Source organism: Epinephelus fuscoguttatus, linkage group LG18 (assembly GCF_011397635.1).
Source record: "Epinephelus fuscoguttatus linkage group LG18, E.fuscoguttatus.final_Chr_v1".
Taxonomy (NCBI): Eukaryota; Metazoa; Chordata; class Actinopteri; order Perciformes; family Serranidae; genus Epinephelus; species Epinephelus fuscoguttatus.
This window is the reverse complement of record NC_064769.1, coordinates 7043519-7068788: the sequence shown is the minus strand read 5'-3', so window position 1 is coordinate 7068788 and position 25270 is coordinate 7043519. Positions and strand designations below refer to the sequence as shown.

General features: G+C 40.0%; 1 protein-coding gene across 1 annotated transcript in view; it reads right to left on the bottom strand.

The window, feature by feature from the left end:
• Positions 1-25270, bottom strand: part of dcc (DCC netrin 1 receptor) — a 397984-nt gene that overhangs the window by 57954 nt on the left and 314760 nt on the right. Inside the window, exons 23-25 of the mRNA XM_049603936.1 lie at positions 15669-15831; positions 13170-13393; positions 12566-12682 (exon numbers count right to left, since the gene is read on the bottom strand). Of these exons, the coding sequence (XP_049459893.1) occupies positions 12566-12682; positions 13170-13393; positions 15669-15831 (504 nt within the window). The remainder of the gene's footprint in view (positions 1-12565; positions 12683-13169; positions 13394-15668; positions 15832-25270) is intronic.

Sequence of the window (25270 nt, the reverse complement as noted above, 5' to 3'; positions counted from 1 at the left end):
TGAGTAACAGCAGGAGAGTGGAAGATAATATTGACTAAATATGTTCATATATATATATATATATATATATACACATACATGTATATATGCTTATTTACTTTCTTGCCAAGATGCCAAGAGTTAGATGAGATTATTACCACCCATGTCTGTAAATTATTATGAAGCTAAAGCAAGCAGTTGGTTATAGCTTAGCCCAGCATAAAACAAACAACAGTGACAGGTGAGCAGAACCAGTTAAACTTGGCTTTGTCGACGTGAACCAGTGAGCTTTAGACTGTCAAACTGTCTAATGATAAGTCTATTAAGTATAATAGGCTGCTGGAAAAACAGTGACTGGATCACTACAAAACACCCAAGTTTGTAGCCTTAAAATCTGCCAGAAAAAAAAAAACATCTATGTTTGGTGCCTAAAATGGTTGCCAAAAAGTGCAGTTTGGTGCCTATAATGTAGCTGGAAATACAGTGACAGGTCACTATACAACACCCAAGTTTGGTGCCGAAAAAGTCGTTAGAAATACAGTGAGGGGTCACTACAAAAAACCCAAGTTTGGTGCCTAAAAAGCCGTTAGAAAAACAGTGATGGGTTGCTTAAAAATGCTGTTTGGTGCCAATAAAGCAGCTGGATAAACAGCGACAAGTCACTACAAAACAACCAGGTTTGGTGGCTAAAAAGCTGCTGGAAAAACATTGATGGGTGGCCAAAAAACGGCCTTTGGTGCCACTCTACTGTCACTGTAAGTCTAATTACTATTTAAAAGTTCTATCTTATTTGTTTAATCCATACAAAACCCAATTATCAAAATGACAGTTTATGGTTTTAGGTGTAGTTTCTTGGCTGGGCTAGTAACTTACCTGAGTCTTGCCAGCACAGTGATGTTGCCATGGCTTGTGAAATTTGTACTGACTGAAGTTTAAGTATGTGTTCTTCACGCTTGGGTAAAAGGACATGACTGAGTCCACTTGACGCAGCTATGGGACATTCTGGGGCTCCGTCCAATCCCAAATTGTTTTTTTTTTCTCCAGTCCTGCTTCAATCCACCAACATCAGAGGACTATTATCTTTATTACAATTATTGTTTTGAAAGTTGTCTTTTCCTACTTTAATCTCTGTAAAGATAGAGCTCAAAAGGTTAAATAATTAAAACTGAATGCCTCTGTAATTGTGAGAAAAAGATAAGCAAGTCTCCAACAGAGCACATTCTGGTATATTTAGTACTAAAGTTGATTCCATCATTTTATCACCACTTCTCCGGCCTTAAGATTTTCCCATACACTAGCGTAGCGTACTTGTCCTTGGCATTGGTTTGTAGAATTAATATTTCTACTGTGCAGTATTGTTTCACAACAGGTCAAAATCATTCCATTTTAACTTATTTGCCTTCACTTCTTTCACGATGAATGGCCATGCTCACTAATGGGTTTATACATTTTAAATCCCCCATGACAACAATAAGCATGACCTGTTCAGCTTTATTCTGCATTCAAAGCCATATTTGAACTTTGGTCCAGAACAGTGCCACCACAGGGCACTACCAAAATATGTGGGATAATGATTTAATTTCCTTGTTACATGATCTACATAAAAGAGTGTTTAAGACAATGTGTTTGTAGCAACCGTTATTACTTTGCCATGTTTCCAATGTGCTTTTGAAGCATTTCACAAGCAGTGCCTCAAGCCGCCTGATTATATATTACTTTGTATTGTACTGAAAGGAAACTTCTGAAATAGCATAACAATCACCACCTTTGGCAGGGATAAACAGCTCTTTCCTCTCCATAAATGGCTGCCTACTTTGTTATGTTCAGGGATACTCAGCAGTTTAAGTGACTGGCGTTTGGTTTTATACAAATACTTATCATGTAAAGGTGTATTCACAAATGTGCAGCTGGTCATGGCAATTGTAACCCTGAGTGAGGCGATCCCTGAGGCATGTCATCTCATCACAAAGGGTCCAGTTCTAAGTAAAGGTCGACAACCAGACGTCTTGAAGGCAGCAAGGCAGTGAGCATCATCATTCAATAGCCAGCTGTCAACCAAGTTGCCATAAAAAAAAATGTTAGCATTTTCTGTCTCTGCATTTGTACGTTATTATATAGTGGATACATTGAAATGTTACATATCAACAACACTGTGGTTAACATGTAGTTAGGTTTAGGTACAAAACCCACTTGGTTATGGTTATGTAAAGTTCATGTTTTGGCTTAAAATGTCCAGTTTTGTCAGCATAATTCCCACTGGAAAAGCAGTGACATCTTGGTAAAAAATAACCACTTTTAATGGCACTATCCAGGCAGGAAATGTAGCAATGTCTTAGAAGAAAAGAACCCCTTTTCATGGAACTATCCCTGGTGGAAACACAGTGACTGGTCGCTACAAAACACATATGTTTGGTGCCTAAAAAGCCTTTGCAAAAACAGCAACAGCTTGTCACAGAACAGCTATGTTTGGTGCACATACTGATGGGTTGCTACAAAACACCCATGTTTGGTGCCTAAAAAGCTGCTGGAAAAACAGTAATGAGTCGCTATAAAACAGTTTACCACAAAGTTTATCCCTAAAAAGCCATTGGGAAAACAGTGACAGGTTGCTAAAAAAATGCTGTTGTTTGCCTATTAGGCAGCTGAAAAAAACAGTGATGGGTTTGAAGCCTAAAAAAATCTGCTGGAGACACAGTGATGGGTTGCTACAAAACACCCATGTTTAGTGCCTAAAACGCTTTAGGAAAAACATTGATAAGTTGCTTAAAAAAAAATGAGTTTATTGCCTAAAAAGCTGCTGAAAAACAGCAATGACTTACAAAATCAAAACTGGTTTTGCGGTTTGTAGGTCTAGAACAGTGGTCTGGAGTGATATGCAGCTCGGCAGGCATCTTACCTGAGTGACTTGACACCCACCATCCCCTCCACCTACAGATAACAAACACAGCTCATATACTACGTCACTTTAGAAACGTTGATATGATTTGTATGACAGGTGCAAATGTACAATGCCACCATTTTCTTCTGGTGACTGGGCTGCAGCTGTACAGGGCACATTATGAAATGTTATCAACAAAAACTATAAAATAAATAATTACTATAAATGTTCTTTTCTCAGTTTCGGTTACAATGTGGTCTGAATGTTTGTAATACTCTTTATATTACCCATATGTCTATAAAGCTTTTTCAGCTGAATTCTAAGACTGACAGAGAGGACAGAGGGGGAGGGTAGAGTTTTCTTCTGCCTCCTGCTTCCTCTTGTTACTAAACCCTGATCAATACCAGTATTGACTGGTAAGTATTGATAATTTAGAAGCAGCAAGGCTGTGATCAGCAGCTTCAGGATGTATATGTGTGTGTGTGTGTGTGTGTGTGTGTGTGTGTGTGTGTGTGTGTGTGTGTGTGTGTGTGTGTGTGTTGGTGTGTATGTGTGTGTTTTACTGTATGTGTGCTGTGATCATTTAAAGAGAAGCTGGGTTTGATTACAGGAGCGAGCCTACCAGAGATGAGCAAGTCTGATCAATAGCGTTATTGACTGAGAATATTGATGATTTTGGTGCAGTGAGCTACAGGTTAATGGAGGTGTGTGTATGTGTGTGTGTGTATGTATGTGTGTGTGCATATGAATGAGGGAGAGAGAGAGAGAGAGAGAGAGAGAGAGAGAGAGATGCCAAAGAGGAGGAGACAGAAATACAGGGAAAGATAAAGAAATGTAGGTTTCTGAATGTGGGAGACACAAAGATAAAATCTATGTGAGAAAAAAAGAAAAATAGACAAAAGAGAAAGTGACAGATAAAAGGGAAGATAAAGAGCAAGAGGGAAATGAAGCTGGGATAAATAGAAAAACTAGAAAACAAGAAAAAAAAACATGATTAAAGAAAAAAGACAAGAAAAAAAGAAGGATTAGAATCAGGCGACATAAAAACTCAGGAAAGATAAAGACGCCAAAAAAAGCCCACAAAGACCAAGACTGGAAATGGCGACGGAGAGAAAAAGCAGAGAAACTGAGATAAAAGAGAGAAAAATGAATAAACGCTTGATCAAAAGAGAAAGAACACAGAAATGGTTTTAAAGAAAAACACAAGTAGACGGAGATGAAAAAATGGAACAAAGTGACAGAAACAGAGACAGAGGGAGAAGGAAACCAGACAGCAGACACAAAGAGATAAAGACAGAAGGTAGATAAAGAGATCAGTAGGTCTGTCGTCTGCAGAGCAGAGACGTGGCAGCAGAGGGAAAACGTGAAGAAGCCCTGAGCTGCTCAAGTAGAACCAAAGAAAGACAGAAGCAAAGATAGAAACAGTGCAGACCCTGCGGGCATTTTAAAATTAACACACCATCAACTGATCCCACTTTATCTGCAAGAGGTTGCAGTTTCGTTCAATCCTTGCAATATTAACACCATGAAAAAAGTCAAGCGAACGCTCATCCGCAAAATTTGGGAGAAATATATTTATTGAGTGCATAAAAAGTTCTAGATCTTTAACTTAAATCTGTGAAAAATGGAAGCAATTACAAAAGTGTTTACATTTTTGCTCAGTATATATATGTATATATATATATATATATATATATATATATATACACATATTTATATAGGTCTGGCACTGGGTTGGAACCGCTGAAGAGTACCTTCAGAGCTCTCAAATTCCAATGTAGCAAAGTGGAGAAAAAAAGCAACAAAGCCACGGCTCAGCTGGAAGAATAAATGCAGGAGGACAGGACTACGAATGAAAAAGTCTTCCTGACTGAACTTTGACAAAAAGATCAAATAAAATACAAGTATTGAGGTGTAAAACATGACAGAAAGTGAAACAGATAGAAAGAGAGGAAAAATAGATCAGAGTAAAGGACAGGTCTGCGTGTTGGCAGAAGAAGCCTCAAGGCTTTTCCTGTTTTACTGTGACCCACATATCACACACACACACACACACACACACACACACACACATTTATGTAAACACACAGGAGGGCTTGTCACATGCTGGAAAAAAATTATCAGTCACCTGCTGACTCACACTCCCAGAAAAGAACACCCAGCATTGTAACCTGATTGTTACTGTTGAGTGCAGCAGCTTCAGTTTGTTACAAATGCAGTAAACAACAACAACATGATGGAAGAAGAATAAAAAGGAGGACACAAATCCTTACAGACCCGACTGAGAGCAGAGTAATTACAATATGAAACTTTCAGCTCAGAGTGACATACACACATACACGCACACACACACACACACACACACACACACACACACACACACATTCCACAGAGAGAGAGAATGCAGTAATTAGATGATGCGCTTCTACTAGGAACTGGTTCATGGATGTGATGTGGTGTCACTGCTGTTCTCAGAAACCTGCACTATTTCACAGACAGGTGGCTCTATTTACAGACAGCTACAACCACAATGAACTCCACACTCAGTGGAGTAAAGAGCCATCCACACCAAGAACGATCGCTGTAAATATAATAATCCACAATGATGACCGATAGTGATCTGTAAACAGTGTCTGCTCCAGCTGTGATAAAGCTCAGAGAGCGTATTATCATTCTTTCACTCTGAAAGTAGTCTTGTGTAGCCAGACCTATCTCCACAGCACTGTGTCAGCGCTTGGTAATGCATGGAATCACCATATTGCTACAGGGTAAAAACGCTCTGGCATTGCTAAGCCCAGGATACAGCGATGGTGCTCTTGCAAAATAGTCTTGGGGGGTGACACACACAGTGACAGGGCAAACTGTCAGCATCACTCGATTTCCCTTACTTAACAGTTATCAATGAGTTTTATAACAGAGTCAAGCGGTTTCGGTACAGGTGTGAGTTTGTTGTGACTGTTTCTCAGCTCAGTGTTGGGTGTTAGCGCTGCTATTGTGTTAGCTCGTGCCAATCAGGCAGATTCTCCCCGGGAGGAGAGCAACTCTGTTGATGGCGGCAACAGAAAGTTTGCTGATCCGTCAGGGAGTTGGGACGGACCTTCTGAATGACGTAGCAAATAAACTCTGACTGGTCGTGTCAGAAAACAGAACAAAACAGCCCAGCTCCGTCCTGCAAGACGTTCACAAGTTGTTTTATTTGTTGTTTATCTTTACAACAATTCACTGAATTCACTGTGGACAGCCCTTACAATAATTCAGTAATTCTACAAACATTCTCTTATCAGACCAAAATAATCCTGTTTATTCATATCCAGATGATTTAGTTATTTAAACACAGTCTGAGGATTGATTTGTGAATACTGGATTAAGTTATTTTGAGAAACATTGTGCTCTTATTTTGAAATTAAGGCAACTTGAGTATGTACTTGAAACCATGATCGGCATTCATACAATATACCTTTTTTACTGCAGATGTTTGACATGTCATAGTAGGAAAAGCACAGGTGTATATTAAAACATCAATGATAGCTGCATTCCATGTAGTTGAGGTCCTCGTATCGTGCATGTGGGCTCACTGGTATAGCTTATTAGCACACTTAATGGAACTAAAAAATATATAAATGTCATCAGTTTCATCTGTGCTTCCTACAATGACAAGTCAAAATGGATTCTGTGAAAAAAGGTCTATTGACTGATTGCTGATAATGTGATTGCACTTACATGAGTTACTGTATTGGGTAGCCTCCCATCATGCACTGGGGCAGCAGATTCATGGACACAAGCCTCACCTTATGTGTGTTCCTGCATTACTGTTACTGGCGTTATTTTGTTCTGCATTATACTGCACAATGTTTCCAGTTTCCACACTGCAACTGTTGTATGATTAGTAATTACTTATTACTTATCATTAGTTCACTACACTAGAATACAATCTGTACTTATAATGTAAGTACTGTTCATAAATTCATAATGTCATAGTTAAATGTCATGTATTCTGTGTCCAATAGTTTGAAAGTCAGAAAGCATTAATTGTCTTTCTTTTAAAAAGTTCTTTCTTTTGTGTTTTCTATCATAAATCGGTATATAATGGCTGGGTAATTACTCACTAAGTAATCATTCACCTTCTCCAAAATCACCATCCCTTTAAATAAGGAGTCATTTGTGTCTGAAAATTAGTTCATGAAAAGTGGTTCCACCTTAAAACTGTTGGCCATGACCCAGCAAACTGTTAATAACTGTTAATTAACTTTTGCAGCTTTGCTCTGACAACAGCTGCAGCTACATTTTAATCCAGCTTTCATAACTGAATGAAACCGAAAGGCTTCAAAGTTAAAATTCTATTGATCAGCAGCCAAGTGTTTTTCACATCCTATTAGGTGATTGTAGAACATTAAATTTGATGGATCAGTACTTGAAACAGTGACTGTGTACTCAAAGTAAAAATACAAAGTAGAGTCAGCTGACTGGAGGTAAACAGATAATAAAGTGTTAACTTCTGTCTGAATTAAAGTGGAGATAAAACATTGATCGATGTGATTGCGGTTTGTTAGATTTTTACAATAGGCAGGATACGACACTGCAATCAAACCTGATATTCACCTACATTTAATAGAAAATCAGAAATATGTTCACTTCACCTTTTTTGCATGCAGTGCTAAGATGTCTTTCAACAAGCCAGTTGGTGACATTACAGGAATGGTTGTGCTGAGTACAACACTGTACTTTAGACTTGATACAGTGGAGTTTGAGACTTTTGGTGAGACGCAAATAACCAGGGACAATGTCAAAAACCAACTGCTAATGCTTTTTTTACCAGTACCAAATGTAATGGCTGTTCCCATGGAGTTGGACGACAGTGGTTAAAGTGAAAGGATGCCTGAATTTGAAACCCAGTATATTGGGTGGTGCATGACTGACATTAAATTTAATGTCTGGTTGCTGCAGCTGAAAAAAACACAGAAAACACTTCTCCATCCCAAATATGTGCTCTCCCTCTCCATCAAGCTGTCAGACAACATCAACAATGTGAGATGCTTATAACATTACATTGTTATTATGTATCAGCAAACATGGCTGGCCTAACCCAGCAGTCACGTTCACAAGCCACTTCATTTCATGAGCAACAGCATTCCCATCTAGAAGCTGAATCAAATGTATGTATTTTCTGCATCACAAAGCATCAGTTAACGGTCTGACTCACTGAACTCAGAAGAACAGTTTGGGTTGTGCACCACTTAAATTTGTCCCATTTTTCTGTGTTGGGTTAGATAGCTGGTGGTGCCGGTTCGGTTTTGCGTTCTTGTGCCCATTCTCTTCTCAGTGTACATAATAGACTGTTATCCTTGACATTAAGGCACCACCAAGATCTTGCTAGTTCTTCTATAAGCCCTCTCCTTAGCAACAGAATCTGTTTATAATGCCTGGTTGGTTGATGACGTTAGCTACTCCTTATATCATAAACAAAAAGTTTTACTGTTTACTTCTCAAGACCGATGTAATGGCTCACCTCCTGATATCATATATCCATACAAGTAATCTCAAACTCCAATTCTTCATCCAAACAGCAAGTAAAGTTGACCGACGCTGGCAGTGCAACGTTTGCCTCACCTGTCGGGCTCTACTGCTGAAAAGTAGACCCCCTGCCGAAAAGTGACTTCCAGTAGTTCTGTGTAAGGCCACTAGGAAGAACCCTCGGCTTTGAAGCCAATTTTTGCATAGGGCCAAACTGTTAAATTACAACTTCCAGGCCATCACGTGATGCCATGGGGACCAAAAGACTTCTTTTCATAGACTTAAAATTGAGGAGTTGACAGTAAATCTGCAGCTACATATTTTTGGCTTCACCGCCCCTGCAAAATAACTTGTTTCGCTGTTGGGATTTGATCCAGTAATGATCTGATAACATCTGGAAAGTCTTGAAGAGCTGCATGATTATATCATTTTATCCCCATTCAAGTTAGCAGACAGCTTGGGGCGTCGATAGCGTGGTGGATAGTGCCAGCGCCCCATGTATAGAGGCGATGCCTCGCTGTAGCGGTTGCAGGTTAGGCTCCGGCTTGCAACCCTTTGCTGCATGTCAACCCCCACTCTCTCTCTCTCTCACCCCATTTCACTCTGTCCTGTTCATTAAAGGCAAAAAGCCCACAAAAATAATCTTTAAAAAAAAAAAAAAAAAAAAAAAAAGTTAGCAGACGGCTAAACCAGAATTTAGCCACTTGGCTGTCAAAAGTCTTTAGTGTGCTTGGTCTTTGGTCCTCACATTGCGAAAGATCTAGGTAATTTTATACCCTGGAAGTCAAACTTCCTTGAGCAGCTTTCATAGGAAGGCTGTATCCAGTTCTCTTTTTACATCCTTGTTCCATGCACTGCTTGTCATCATCAAAGGACAAAGATGTTTTACAGCACCAAATATACCAAGCCTACCTCAACAACTCTTACTGCCGAAGAAGCGAGGAAGAAGACACAAGAAATTCATGTGATGTCACCAACTAGTTTGCTGGAAGATGTCTGCTCCCTACTGGTGAATATCTTGCCCAAGGTAAAAATCAAAAAAATCACAGTCATATTGTTCAGTGTTTCATCTCCACTTGAAAACCTTACATGTGACTGAACATCATCAGAGTCACTGCTGGAGAACAGAAGCTCCACATTTTCATTTATCTGGACTTCCACACACATTTACGAATCCATTCACACACAGTAAATTGACACTTGACAAGGGTTCAGAGCAAAACTTCTGCTCTCTCCCCCTCTCTTTCTTTCCTCTGCTTATCCTCCTCTCCTCATTCACTCTCCCTCAGATCTTCCCTCTCTTCCCTCCGTCCTCTGGGTCGGCCTGAAGGAACATACAGGCTAATTATCTGTGTGGGAAAATGTGTGTGAGTGTGTAATTTTCAGTGTGTGCGTTCTTTCTTCCCTGAACTTCCATGACCCTAAGACACCCCACTGCCGCAGACATGTCATGTGAAATTTCCATGCACCAACAGGAAGAAACGTGATCCATGATATAAAGCCTAACATATAATATATTCAGTTGATGTTGGGTTTGGTCCATTCTGGAATCTGTGCAGCTTTTTCACATGTTCAAGTAACCACTCACAGTCTGCACTAAATTTGTTTAAAGTGCATTGCTTCTGTCATAATTTTTTTCATTCAATTTCAATTTCAGGCATCACACTCACAATATGAAACAACACCCAATGCCTGTATATAAGAGCAGCAGGTTTGTGTTAAGCACCACCTTAAAATATATCACTATGGAAGATATATTTCATTATATGCTGGCTGCATGGCTCCAGAGACAGCAGTGTTGGTGGGTCAGTCCATCACTTTGGTCCAGACTATATTTTGACTTTGGTGATCCCTGTCCTTTCACTTTTGAGCCACCATGAGGTTGACATTTCTCATTTTAACCTGAGTGTCTAAGTAACTATTGAATTAATTATGATTAACTTTGGTTTCCTCTGCCAGGTCTTACAGAAATACCTGAAATGACTGTGATCTCTTATCAAAGCATTACATGGTGGTGGCCAGAAGTGTGTTAAATTATGTGTCAGCACCATGAAGACAGTGCTAATGGACAGACAATTACTAGCCTTTGCCATTGTGGACAAATGAATCCTCTGTTTCAACAGCGTCATGTAATAGTGGTTAAGTTACCAAAAAAACCCCCCCAAAAAAACAGGCCTTTCACCCAGGAGACCACTGTTTGTGTCCCGTATGAAACCAAAAGCCAGCATTGCTTTTATCATGTGAAATGACATGCTTACATGATGTTATGTAGTGTACTTACATCACGTTCAGATGTCCTGTAACAGCCGTATCAAAACCATGATCTTTTTTGAAACCTAACCATTTTTTTTTTCTAAACCTAACCGAGTAGTTTTGGAGCCTAAACATACCTAAACTGCAACCCATTCACTATGTTGACAACATGTTTAAAACGGCCACCGTTTCAACATGTCATTTTAAAACATTACATGCTGGGGCGTCAGTGGCTTAGTGGATAGAGCAGGCGCCCCATGTACAAGGCTGTTGCCGCAGCGGCCTGGGTTCGACTCCAGCCTGTGGCGCTTTGCTGCATGTCACTCCCTCTCTCTCTCCCCCCCCTTCACGCTTGTCTGTCCTATCACAATAAAGGCTAAAAATGCCTCCTCAAAATATCTTTAAAAAAAAAAAAATTACATGCCACCACCACATAATGAGGTGTTAAGAAGTTGTGGTCATTTCACATATTTCCGTGAGATCAGGTTGAATACCTGCAAATTCAATGATGTGGCCATCAGCCTCAGCTGTACTTCTGTTCAGTGCTGATTAGCGAATATTAGCATGCCAACACACAAAACTATAATGGTGAACATGGAAACATGACACCTGTCAAAACACACAGTTCTGAGGAGGCAGATGGGGGTGATGGAGGGGTCAAAAAAAAAAAAAAAAAAAGAAGACGCCTGGAACTTTCCCCTGGAGTCACGTTTGGATACATGTGAACTTTGAGGGAACTTTGAATCATTTTAAGGTACGTCCTCACCATGTTTCTTTTCCTAAAGTTAACCACAGTAACTTTTATTGCCGAAACCTAACCACTGTAACTTTACATTAATTACCTGACTGTACCTTAGGAACCTAGCGTCATTTGTAGGCTATAAAACAAACTGTTGTGCATGCATTTTCATAGGAGATCATAACAACCATTATATGAGAATATGTTGCATGCAGACATTGGACTCTTACGTCACATAGGCGTTAAAGGCGCTGTATGTAAGAATGTGGCCAAAACAGTTACTGCACTCAAAATACTGCCGTGAGTCGTGTCCGCCCCCCCTCCCCTACAGATTCGAGGATGCTGGACAGCGGCACACTGGAGACTGATTTGTTTGCTCACGGGCAGCTGCCGTGGCAGGGCCGTGTCGCCGCGTCCTTGATCTTCGGTTTTCCAGCGGACCATTCCAGCAAGTCCGGCTTCTCTGCTGCTAACGCTGCTGCCGGGATACAGCTGAGGAGGAGCTGGCTAATGTTATGTAATGGGACACTGCTAATGCTGCTTGCCGTGCTGCTGTAACTCAGTCGTAACTGTAACTGATGCTAAGAATCTACTGACTGTGTGACTGGTAGATGGCCAAAACACAAATTCAGCACAAATTCAAAATATAAACATGATTTGCGCACCGTAATTTTTTTTAAAATGCGAATATTCTGGCTGTACTATTGTTGTTGGTGAGATCAGTATGTTATATGAACATTATTCCTTAGTCTCTGTGACATATTAGGAGGATTTTTTGACTATTTGCTTTAGATTTCTTACATATAGCTCCTTTAAATTTTGGTTCATATAAAAAAAATCAGGTTGATGATATTTTAAATGCCTAACAGCTCCAGTGTCACATTGTGTGGACTTCAACATTATGACATGTTAGGTTTTGTTCTCCTTTACAACTAAATTATCAAATGTATGATGGTATTCTAAGTCAAGATGACATAAGACATTTGGAAGACACTGAAACCACCTAACCTGAAACCACCTAAATATCAACATCTGTCTGGCATTAGATGTGGTACTAACATTGAATTTTGGTCATCTGACATCACAACCTCAATTCAACCAAGTACCTTGTAATGACCCTCACAAAGCAGTAAGCATGGCTGTAGACTCTTTGTAACTGCCAGAAAGCCAGAAAATGCAAACACACACAGCGTTGTGTTACTTACGTGTGTTGCTCGGCTGTGAGTCCATAGGTATCATCATTTTGCCTCGTGTCCCCCTCCTGGCAGCCATTGAACGTTCCAGAGTAGAGATACTGCTGGACGCCTCGTCACCGTCTGCCCCTGGAATATCAAATCATTCAAATATGAAAACAGGGGTTCAAACTTTTTTCCTCTCTTCTTTAAGCTGTAAAAAGTGAATTTAAAATGAGCTTGGCTCACTGTTTTCCAGTGAGAGAAATAATTTATATATTTTGTTACTTAATATGCTCATGATGAATTAGGCTTCATTATACAGCTAATGTAATTAAGACCCATAATAGATATAAATGAATCTGTTTGCACCATAAAAATGAAGAAGACATATTTAGTATGCAGATTATAAATTAAATTTCTAATTTAAGTGTTCAACATATTGGAGTTGCAGATTTTGATGTTGCCAGGCAACATACCAATGAACCGTAACATGAAATCTGCACCTAATTTAAGTAATAAATAAAGCAAAATACACTTTATAGCATAAAATAAAACAGTTTTTAGATAAAAAAGTCAGTAATGTAAATAACAACTAAGTGGAAAATTAATGAATGAATAAGTATCCATTCTGTACCTGAGTGGCTGCTCTTGCTGCCCATCTGGCTCTCTGATTGGCTGTGTGCAACCTGGGGAAGGTCCTGGCAGGACTGGATGGGCGAATCGCGTCCAGTCGGAGCGACGCTGGGAGCTTTCTCCATGTTCTTCATCTCCATCTCCTCGTGATGGATCCAAAGGTCAGGAGGTCGCAAATCCTTCTGGCTGCCCTTCCTCTTACTGGCGCTGTGGCTAGCTCTCTTCCTGCACAGAGGACGAGATAGGTGAACAAGCCAGCGGGCAGACAGGACAAAAGGTTTATATGTGAAGAAGAACACACTGAGGGACTGATGTAAGTGGACAACACAGTGAACCAGGGGTCGACTGCTATTAGAATCATGCCACTAGGCAATCCTCCAAACCCCAGCAGACACACACCTGTTCATCTGTGCCAGAACAGTGCTGTACATTCACCATAAAACATTTGCCTTTCTCACATATGCTGCGACTTACACAGAAAAGAAGACAAAAATCTGATGAAAAAAGGACAGTTTATGGTGGAGGGAGAAATGAGGAGGACAAGAAATTGTACAGCTGATCTGTTACTCTGTGATTAAAATGTATTAGACTAGATGAACAGGATTATAAAATATTGCTAAACTGCATTTACCGAAACCTGACAGACTGCATTAAAGGTCCAGTGTGTAGGATTTAAGGGGACAATTGGAAATGAAAATAATAATCACTGTTTGCCTTACCTGAGAACGAGACGTTTGTATCTACATAGGGTTGCAGCGATATAGCAGTTTCAATATAAACCGTGATGTAAAAGTTGACTGTTATCATACCGTGTACATTTGTTTATCTATGATATTGAGTAAAAAAAGGGCAACTGGACAGAGAATGTGTCCTTTTTTTTTAGTTATTTTCTAAGGGGAGACTTAGCACTGATTTTAACACATGATTCCATTAACAAAATGGTTTCTAGTTTCAATAACAGTAATAAAACGTTTGTTCAACCAACAGTAGCCCTTCCATTTTCATCCCCTCAAGGGTCATTCTGACTGATAATAATATAATTTGTGTAATACTGTGATATTGTGAAACCGTAATATTTTCAGAGACGGTAATCATACCACGGAAATCTCACACCATTGCAACCTTAATATCAACATAGGGAGTAAGTCCTAGTTTTCACATTGGCCACCGCAGTTAGTAGCTGCTCTGCGACAATACGTGTTTTCGAGAAAAAGAGACCTCTGCGGATAATCCAGCTCTGAGTAAAAACCTCCTGAATGTCTCAGTCATAAGTTATCAGAGAAAATAGGTGAGCACACATTAGCTGGTGCTAGCCGCCAGTTTCTGGCATGCTAAACACGGCGGAGAAAACACTGATTTCTAATGTGAAACTGCTTTACACGTTAATTTACTTTTTTTTTTAATTTTGCCAGTTTTAATCACCAGGTCAGTTTGTGTTGGAGAGGAAGAGATTTCTGCAGATTATTCGGCTCCACCTGAAAACCTCCTGAACAATGAAAACTGAAGGATTTCTAATTGGGAGAAGTTTCAGGCACTTGCAATATGTAATCCTCACCTCTGGATGCCACTAAATCCCCCTAAATCTTACACACTGTTCCTTTAAAATTAATTTTAACTGATCTGGATTACAAAATAACAATAAACTGAGTTCTATCAATTGACACCAGCGAAAATTGTTGACAAATAAGAACAACTGCAACATCATGACAGGATTATAAAATAATTTTGACTTAAACATTTAATTGGAAAATTTACTTAAAAATCTAAAATAAAACAAAATTGAAACTTTACAGTTATGAAATGCTATAATCTAAGAAGTCATTAACAGAACATAAAATTATATATTTTGAAATTTGAAGTGGATTAGAAAATAAACAGCTTGACAACTACCTGAAAATTACAGTCATTAAGATTTTCATGAAATCAAACATTTTTTTCTGCAATTGCCAATACATGTATCTACACTGTAATTACCTGTCTATAAAGTAGTTTTCTATCATTAGTAAATGATAGTTTCATATTTCTGAAAAAGGAGCTGCTCAGTGAGTGTTGGTTATAAACGGCCCCTGCTGTTACCACTGTGTAACCACAGGTATTGCAAAATCAACTGGGACTGAAATCTTAAAGATTATCAATTAATTTTCAAATTTAAAAATATTAATGATGAAAACATTATGAGCTGGAACAGTAAATAAAAAAAAAAACAACAACTTCACAAACCAGTTTTAAAATTATACTGAAAACTGATGTGGATTGCAAAACAACACTGACTGAACCCGATGACCTGAATTATTAAGAGGGACAATGAATCTAGTGTGATAAAGGCCTTAGAAACCCATTCGCAAGTTTGGGCATGGTAGTCACAGATCATTCTAAATTTGGAACCAATGTTCAGAGACTCACAACACAACACAAAATAATCAGAACAGATCATTAACAATCTGCCTCGCTCCTCTGACAGCCGTTTACTGACATCACACAGATGAATAAAATGTCTTACTTCCTCTGCTGGGCGGAGGAGCGCCGGGTGCAAATGAGCGCCACAATGACGACCACGACCACGGTGACAGCTCCCACCGAAACCACGATGATGACCAGGAGGTTACTATTCTTTTGAGGCGTGGCGCTGCCATGAGGTGGACGCATCTGACCAATGGGAGACTCTGAAATGCACATAAAAGAGAAGTGGGGGCATGTAAGTACAGGATACTTTATAATACTTTTTAAAACATGTTACAAAAATCAATCAATCATTTAATCTTTATTAGTCACATGGAATTATACAAGGTACAACCTCACTGAAATGTGATCCCACCAGCTCCTTTAATGTGTGCACTGTAATTTAGTCCTTGTTTACGGCTCTTACATGGCTGGCTGCTGCTTTATAACTGTCTATGTTTCCGAATGGCTCTGGTAATCCATGGTAAATATTTTCCTTCACACAATAGTCGCTGTATTTTGAAAGCTGATCTTTCCATGAGATTTTGACACAAGATTATGTTCATTATTTTCTATTAATTTTAACTGCTACTTTCATTTTGAAATGTTGCGTTGAGGAGCAGCACAGAAAATGTAGATGAAACATAAATATAGGCTAATTAATATATGTTATCTCCATGAGCCTGTTAATCCACCTTATTGAATCTTAAATTTGAAAATCTTGTAAAATAAAGACACAGAGCTACAAATTAAAAGCCTACAGAATTAAACCCCAAGTGGTTTCATTGGACTGAAAACACAAAGCTCCTGCTGCTGTACCAATCAATACACCGTGTGTGTGTGTGTGTGTGTGTGTGTGTGCGTGTATGTGTATGTGTGTGTGTGTGACAGGTGTAAAGGGAGAAAGGGGAATTGATGACACGCTCTGTCATTCATTAACCCGACCTTGGAGCAGAGAGAGAGTGAAAATAGGAAACACAGGAGGAGCATGAAGTCTGGATGGAGCGCAGAGGAAAGTGTGTTACAGAGAGAAAGAGAGAGTGGAAGAACAGAAAGAGATGATGGAGGGATTAAGAGAAAGTAAAGGGGCATAAAGGTGGGTGAAAGATAGGAAAGCGGTAGGAGATGGAGGAAAGACAGATGAAGAAAAATACGTGTGAGAGAGGCTCTTTACCTCTTTCACCTTCTCTCCCTCTCTCTCTCCATTCGGTCGTCTTTCTCAATGAAAACCACAATCCATCACAGCTTACAGCTGCAGCACAGGGACCACAATATCACTTTCTTTTCTTTTCTTTCCTTTCCTTTCTTAAGTTAGATTTCATCATCTTTTTCTTCCTTTTTTAAAAACAAGTCTTTGATGTAATTTCAAACAGAAACCTGACCCTTTGCTGACGTTTGTCTCTAAGGTGGTTTTAGAGTAAAGGTCATGAAGGTCTTTGAAATCAAAAGGGTTCTACCTGTGGGGAGCAGGAACGTGATGACAGTCTGTCTAGTAGCTGTTGAGTTTTCAATCTTTGAACAAGAGGGTTGAACGGATGGACAGACATACTAATCACTCTGCTCAGGCCCAGAATTTAGATAGACAGCAATAATAGACAGCATCCTATTATAATTATCACGTCATTGGCTAAACATATTTCACACCTTGTTAACGAATGTTGTAAATCATTATAAGAGCCCAACAGTGGACGTGGTAAGCAAATACAACACAGTACTGAGCTGTTACAACTGCAAACCTCCACATACACATTAGTGTTGCTAGGTGCCTGATACACTGAAATCCAAAAGAACAGAGTAAACTCACTATTAACATGTCTAGGGGATGCATCCTATTTTTTCCCAGATAATATCAAACAAAGCTGTGTTCATTTGAGAAAGGAAAAAAAAAAAAAATTCCAGATAAACATAAGCCTGGTAGAAGATCAGCTCTGCACTCAGGAATTCAGGTAAAAAGGCTATGATATGGTGCTTGTTGAGGTTGCTGAGCCACCCCAGATGCAACCTGCCGCCACCCTCTTGAAAGCTGGCACAACAAAGGCATAAAAGTAGCACCCAGCGCCATGTGGTTAAGGACACAGCGTGTGTATGCGCCTTACTCAGTTTGCATCTCAACGCCTGGTTAAGTGTGGCTTGATAAGGCTGGCGGCTGGCACTAGCATCAGAGGCTGTGCTAGCTCGGACCTCCAGGTTAGCTGCTAAATGCTTTGTGCTGACGTGAGGCTTGGAGTACTCTGATGGTTCGAAAAATCCTTACTACATAAACTGCAGAGAACGGTGCTCCTATCAACAGTTCTATCTGGGTGTTTTTTAAAGGTAAACGTTCCGTTCACAAGGCCAAGCAGCGCCGTTTCGTCTGCCTCCATCATATGACAAAGCCACTGTGGCCTTCAATAATGCACGGGGTCAAAGGGCACTTTATGTGATTAATCAATCAAAATTAACATGTTATTTTGACAGCCCTAATACAAACACTTCAAGGAAACCTAACCTGTTTAGCTGGTTTGTTTACATGTGGGACCGTAGACTCCGGTGACGTCATTAGGAGCCAGTCTGTACAGTAGCGATCTCTGCGGTATCAATTTTCCCGCCCATACACCTGTCTGACCAATCGTGAGCAGCACCACTGAATGCGAGCCCACCGACTGGCCCACATAGCTGTCAGTCGTGTTGTAAAACCCCCCTTTTTATAGCATTAAATGACAAATTAACACCAAACTTATCAGAAAAATGAGCACTTGAGCACACAGCAGTGTGATAAGAACCACCTTAAATAACAAAAAATATTTTTGGGAAAAATGTATTTGATGTTTTCTTGAGTTTTTAGTTTGGCTCATGTCCTATCCACTAATATGGAGAGGGCGGGGGTTATGACCTATACTGCAGCCAGCCACCAGGGGACGATTAAGATGTTTCTGCTTAATTTTTGGGAAGCTGTCATGTTGTCCATCTTTATGTACAGTGTGTGTGCAGGACAGAGAACTTATGGATAACGTGGAGAAATATTAATGCTTGAAACGATACAACAACAGTTTTTGGATATCTACAGATGCAATAATGTGTTTTGACTAAACATTTTTTGCTGGATTTAGATAATTTGGACCACTGGCAGTGTGTGAGAAATGAAATGATAGCTATGTAAGCAGTTTGTAAGAGTTTCTGTCTGGATACTATGCATCTGGGGATTACAATAAAGCTTTGTAGTTGAATAATAACTGTTTATTTTTTGTCTGATATAACAGGGACATTGTTATTGTTATTTACAATACCTGCACTTTTTCAACTATAAGCTACCCCTGAGAACACTGAGGCCATGTCCTCAGTGTTCTTGAATTTGTGGATTTTAATTCCGCAGCTAAGAACTTACACATGCAACACAGAGTGGGGTCGATTGGGACAGGGGGACAGTTGGAACAGTATTTCTTTAGTTAGAAAGCAACTCTGCCTATGCCATTTACAATGCTAATACTCAGCCACACCCTCTTCACCTTCAACCGCAAAGTGGAGACCTTCTGACTAGTCCTCACATTTAGTTACAGAAATCTACAGCGTGTGAGTACGTCTTTGGCTCTTTTTTTTCCCGGCCTATCAGTTCCTGCTAGTGTTAGCTGTTCTTTGTTTTTAGCTAGCACACAGGTCCAAAATTTGTCTGCTCTATCTGAAAAAATTAGGAGTTACTCGGGGGCAGTTGGGACAGTTTTTTTTTCACAGCTCCTATCTTATTACAAATCAACAAAAGGTAAACAAAAACAAGACAAAGACTTTTTCTAATTAAATAAGACCCCTTGTAAAGTCACTGAGTGAACGTGAGATGTATAAAGAAATTACAATTTCTAAGCTTAATTAGTAGGCCATGTTAAAAAAAGTGTGCATAAATATCATGTAGACCTAACCCCAACAAAACACAGTCCAGCTATTTATTTCGTTAAACCTTCAAGTTGTTGGTGTTGATTTTTTTCCTCCAAAATGAAACAAACTCAAAAGCCTTCATAGATCACATGCTACATGTAGCCTATAGTGACAGCATTTTGCTGATAGGTAAGATTCAGAAGACTGCTAAATTTAATATCTCAGTAATTCATAAAAATATTCAGAATGTTTTTTTTTTCTTTTCCTCAAAGATGTGTGGATAAGTGACATTGTAAATATAAGGTGTTCTAATTTTAATGATTTTTTTTTCCTTTCTTTTTTTTTAAGCCCAGAATAAGGTGTCTCAACCATGCTGGGGAGGTGGGATTTTGGGAAAATGTGCTCCTTGTATATTTCATAAAAAAGTGCCTTTCACATTTGGGTTGGGCTCAAAGAAAAACCCTTATAAATTGTCAGCAGACACTGTTCAAGTCGTATGTGAGTAATGGAAGGTGATTTTGCATCGAAACAAAAGTGTGCCAATTAAACCACCCTCCCCTATTTTAAAGCTGCTTCCAGTGTTTTTGGAATCATTATGTTTTTAATAAACATAAAATAACAGACACTTAATAAAGGGTTTAGTACTGCTACACTAGAATTTTATTCCTGACAGCATGGAGATAGCTTAACAGTTTCTCTGCTGGCTGCTTGACACTAATTGTATTAATTTGACAGAATTTGAGTCAGAATTTAGCTAGTAAAGGTTATAAGCAATCCTCTGCTAAGCAGCTTTTCGGCTCTTCACATACAATTCTTAAATGACCTAAAAAGATAAAAGTAGTCAAGAAAAATCCAACCTTTGACATTACAATTGAATACAGCACATGACCTCTTGGCAAAAATAATTCCTAGAAATGTGTACAATGTGAGTCTATCATCAAAGCACGAATTATTTCACATAATAAATCAGAATTTTACTGACTGTAAAACAGGAAATGTCACAGTTGAAGTAGACTGCTATAAGTGACAGGAACAGCAGCTGACAGAGAGGAAGTCAAAGCCGAGCCGCGAGCTACATGTATGTTACTGATGATAACAGGGGCACTAACAACCTCTGCTGAGATGCCCTTGAGCATGGCATTGAATGCCCAGCGGCTCAGGGACACTGTGTAGAATAAATCAGAAGCTCTCAGCTGCTCAGTCAGTTTAAAGCTTCAACAACATCAACAAATCAACACAAGGGCGACAGGAAGTGTAGAAATCCTTACAAAGCCCAGAAATCCAGTTGGAAAACAAAGCTGAACGGTTACAAAGTAACACAAACAAAGCACCAATCCTGGGTGAATCACACTAATTTCATTTTATACGTTTATCTTTTGTGTAGATGGGGACATGAAGTCCTGTTGCACTGCAGGGACAAATCAGAGACGTGGTTGACTGCTGAGAGAATAAACAAAACTTGAAAAATGAACAAACCCACCTCCTCTGTAGAGAAACCAGAGGCAGGAAATAAACATAATTGGTTTAATGTGAACAACACACACAGCTTCACATCCGACACAACAATGGTCATATTTTGATTACATCATGTTCTATTTGTAATATTTATTTATTTATTATTTTCCCACTTGTCTTCGTGGACAAGCCTTTCTAAGTATAAATATCCCTTAAATGAACCCTGTTCAAAGGAAAACAAACGTTCTCCAACAGAATCAGAGTTCCCCTTCCCCTCTCCACAAAAATGATGGGATATAAAAATCATATCCACTGGCTGACTTATGCATTATGGTTTTAAGTGAGCAAGCGATAACATTCAGGGCTTGAAAACAGTTGTGCCACTTGACAGGCCACTCGAGGCTGGCTCCAAAAGCAAGTGAATCTCTATAGACCCCTTTTTTTCCTAGGATGGTGAAGTAGTCATTGCCTTTTTTGGCTGGACTGGTTAGATTTAGGTATGAGGAATGAGACTGGTTAGAGTTAGTGTAAGAATGTCAGGGTAAGTCAATCGGAGGCAGAAGCCCTTTTTAGATAGGAACTGTGCAAATTTGTAGGAAAGCCCAATCAGTCTTTTTTTCAGCATTGGCAGGATAAAAACAAAATCGGGGAGTGCAGCAAAATGCTGCCTGCCTAATTTTGTTTATACAGAATGCGCCTTTTTCGGGGCAATGGGGGATGTGAGCAAGTAACAAAACATGTTGCTCAGCGTGTGACATAAACAGTGGCGTGGGAGGGAAGCCACAGCTCGTCAGTCCTTCGGCGATTCTCTTGTAAATTGACCCATTCTTCATCGTCCCTGTCATCTGACGGTTAATGACCTCTTAGTTTGCAAGGACAAGGAGGGCGCGCAATTTCTTTCTCCCCAGTTGCTCATCTTTACAGTGTCCATCAGGTTTGTGTTTCCCTCTTGCTACTAGCTGCTCACTAAATCGTGCTATCAGCTGTTTCCTGTTTATCCACTGCCAGTGGGTCGCAAGTGCAGTGTCATCAACAGCTCCTCCCACAAGTCTTCAACAGCCCCTCCTGTTGCGGAAGGCTGCCTCAGTCTGTTTAAACTAAAAAGGTTCCGCCAATATGACTACCCTCCGAGGCGGAAAATTGGGCACCTGGGATCAACTCGCCAATCCGGCTCTGTGTGTCTAAATGCTCGCAGCTTACCAGCAAAATGGCCCAACATTCGCAGAAAATCTGGCAGTGTAAAAGGGGCTAGAGTAAGGCAGAGTAGGGTGGGTCTTGCCTGCACCATCCTAGGAAAAAAAACTTGTGATCCCCAGATTAAAAAGCCAAACTTTATAGCAGAAGTAAAAATGTTTACAGCCGGGGCGTTGGTGGCTTAGTGGTAGAGCAGGCGCCCCATGTACAAGGCTGTTGCCGCAGCGGCCTGGGTTCGAATCCAGCCTGTGGCCCTTTGCTGCATGTCACCCTCCCTTCTCTCTCTCCCCCTTTCACGCTTACCTGTCCTGTCCATTAAAGGCAAAATGCCCAAAAAAATATTTAAAAAAAAAAAAGTTTACAGCCTAGTACAAAAGAAACGGTTTAGGTTTCCAATAGCTAATTTTAACATAAAAACTCAAGTAATGGTCAAAGTTGACACAGTGAAATTTAAGGTGTGTTGATAGATTCACGCCTTACCCCCTATGTATTGACTAACATAACAAGCTAACGTTCCACCTAAGAAGTTGTCGGCCGTTGGCCCAGTGAATTAAATCCTTTTTTTTTTTTTTCAACTACAGCTGCTGCAAGGGGCAGCAAAACATCATTTCATTTATAGTTACAGTTACAACTAATAAAACTTTCCACGGTATGAACAGTGTTTACATAAGCGTCAAACCAGCCACAACTCAGCCTTGAGCAGAGTGACAGCCTGCTATTGACCAATCACTGCAGTGTTCACAGCTCCACCTTTTAGCACCAGATGTGTGTGCTAGGTACCCCAACAGAAGGGGTACCAAAAATGGGAACGGTGCATTATGGTTCCATTCATACCATCCACAACTTTTCACAGTGGAAAGAGAAAAAAAGCGTACTGAACTGAACTGTATTGTCATGCTCGGTGAAAACAGGGCTGAGGTAACCTTTCAGACATGGTATCTAGATCCTAGGTCCATTTATCATGTTTTTATACTGCCAAGGCTGAACGAAGACTGATTGGGCTTTCCTGCAAATTTGCACAATTCCTATTTTATAAGGCACCAACATGATTTCAGAGATGCTTGTCAACTGGCTATTACAGAGTCATGGCTTACTGATCGAGACTCTGACACAGAACTGTCCTTGCCCGGGTTACGTGCTCCAGTCCGCCTCGATCGTGATGCAAGGGTAACAGGCAAATCTCAGGGAGGAGGGTGTGCCTCTACATAAACCAGCCATGGTGCAAAAATGTTATCGTCAGAGAAAGCTTCTGCACCAAAGATGTTGAACTGTTGGCTGTGTCTCTTCGCCCCCACCTACTTGTGTCGGGAATTCCCTCAACAATTTGTGATAGTTGATCTGAGTCCATATATAGAGTGACCCAGAGACTACAATCCAAGTCCCCTGAAGCACCCATCTTTGTCCTTGGGGATTTTAATCATTGCTCCCTGTCACATGTGCTCAAAATTTTTTATCATTATGTTTCATGCCCAACCAGGCACAACAAAATTCTGGATATGTGCTATGGTTCTGTGAAAGGTACATACAAGTCCCTGCCTCTCCCCCTGCTGGGCGGGGCTGATCATAACTGTGCACAGCTCATCCCAGTGTACTGCACTGTTCTGAGGGAAGCACGCCAAGTTATGGACTGATGATGCTGTCATGCGGCTACAAGGATGTTTTGAGTGCACAGATTTGGACTTACTTAAAGAGACTTCTGTACACATTGATGAGCTGACTGACATTGTCAGCAGCCAAGTGTCCTTCTGTGAAGAAAACTGGATTCCTAAAAAGACTTTTTAAATCTTTCCCAACAACAAGCCATGGGTTTCAAAATCACTAAAAATCTTATTGGGCAAATTGGGGCAACCTCTCAAAGCTGAATTCTGTGATTAGAGAGATTAAATGTGAAATCAGGAGAGCGAAACTGTTTTATAGAGACAAGTCAGAGAGAGATCTTAGAGACAAGAACTTGGGTTCTGCCCTGGATGGCCTAAAGACCATCACTGGGTCAAGTAAGGGGAACAACTCAAGGGTTCATCTCAATGGTGCTATATCAGATAAACACTTGGCTCAGGTTCTCAATACATTTTACACACAGTTTGATACCCGTGATTTTAGCAATGAAATTTTAACAGTGAAAAGTGCACTACAGTGTACTGGCTCTCCTCCTTTTAACAAACAGTCCGTCAAGTCCTTTAAACAGACCAAAGTCAGGAAGAGCCCCAGACCCGACAATATTTGTGGCTGTTTGCTTCATTCACGTGCAGAACAATTAGGTCCCATCTTCTTTGACATCTTTCAGATGTCAGTCAATCAGCAGAGGGTGCTAAGGAGCTGGAAAGATAGCACAGTTATCCCAGTGGCGAAAACCAAACACCCAAAAGCACTGAATGACTTTAGGCCTGTTGCCTTGACCTCATTAGTAATGAAATCCTTTGAAAGGCTAATGAAGGATGCACTTCTCCCTCACTTACAGTCCATGCTCGACCCACTTCAGTTTGCCTATAGGGCTAGTCGGGGGGTGGAGGATGCTACTGCCACCCTTTTAAATCTTGTTTTTAAACATCTTGAAGGCAGCAAAACTTTTGCCAGACTGCTATTTGTGGACTTCTCATCAGCTTTTAATACTATTCAACCCCATATTCTAATTGACAAGCTTGTCAACCAGTTTAGTTTGGATTTTAATGTTGCTGGTTGGATTCTTGATTTTTGAAATGATAGAACACAGAGAGTTAAGGTAAATGGGCACTTGTCAGATGTTTATAGTTCCCAAGTACCAAAGTGCATCCTTTCACCACTCCTTCATATTCTGTACACTGATGACTGCCAGAGTCAGTATGACAACAGGTTTATTTTAAAATTTGCTGATGACTCTGTTATTGTAAGTCTAATGCATGACAGTGAAAAAAACATGGCCCTGTCGTCAATGATTTTGTTGACTGTCTTTCTTGCAACTAAATGTTGATAAAACAAAGGAGTTGTGTGGTAGAGTCTGTGGAGAGGTACAAGTACCTGGGGACTTTAATTGACAAAAAGTTGAGTTTTAATGATAACACTGACATGATGTGCAAGAAGGGTCAACAATATTTGTTTTGCTTGCGCAAACTGTCACTTTTTCATGTGGGCAGGACCCTCATGACCATTTTTTTATAAATCCTGTATTGAGTCTGTTTGGACGTTCTCCTT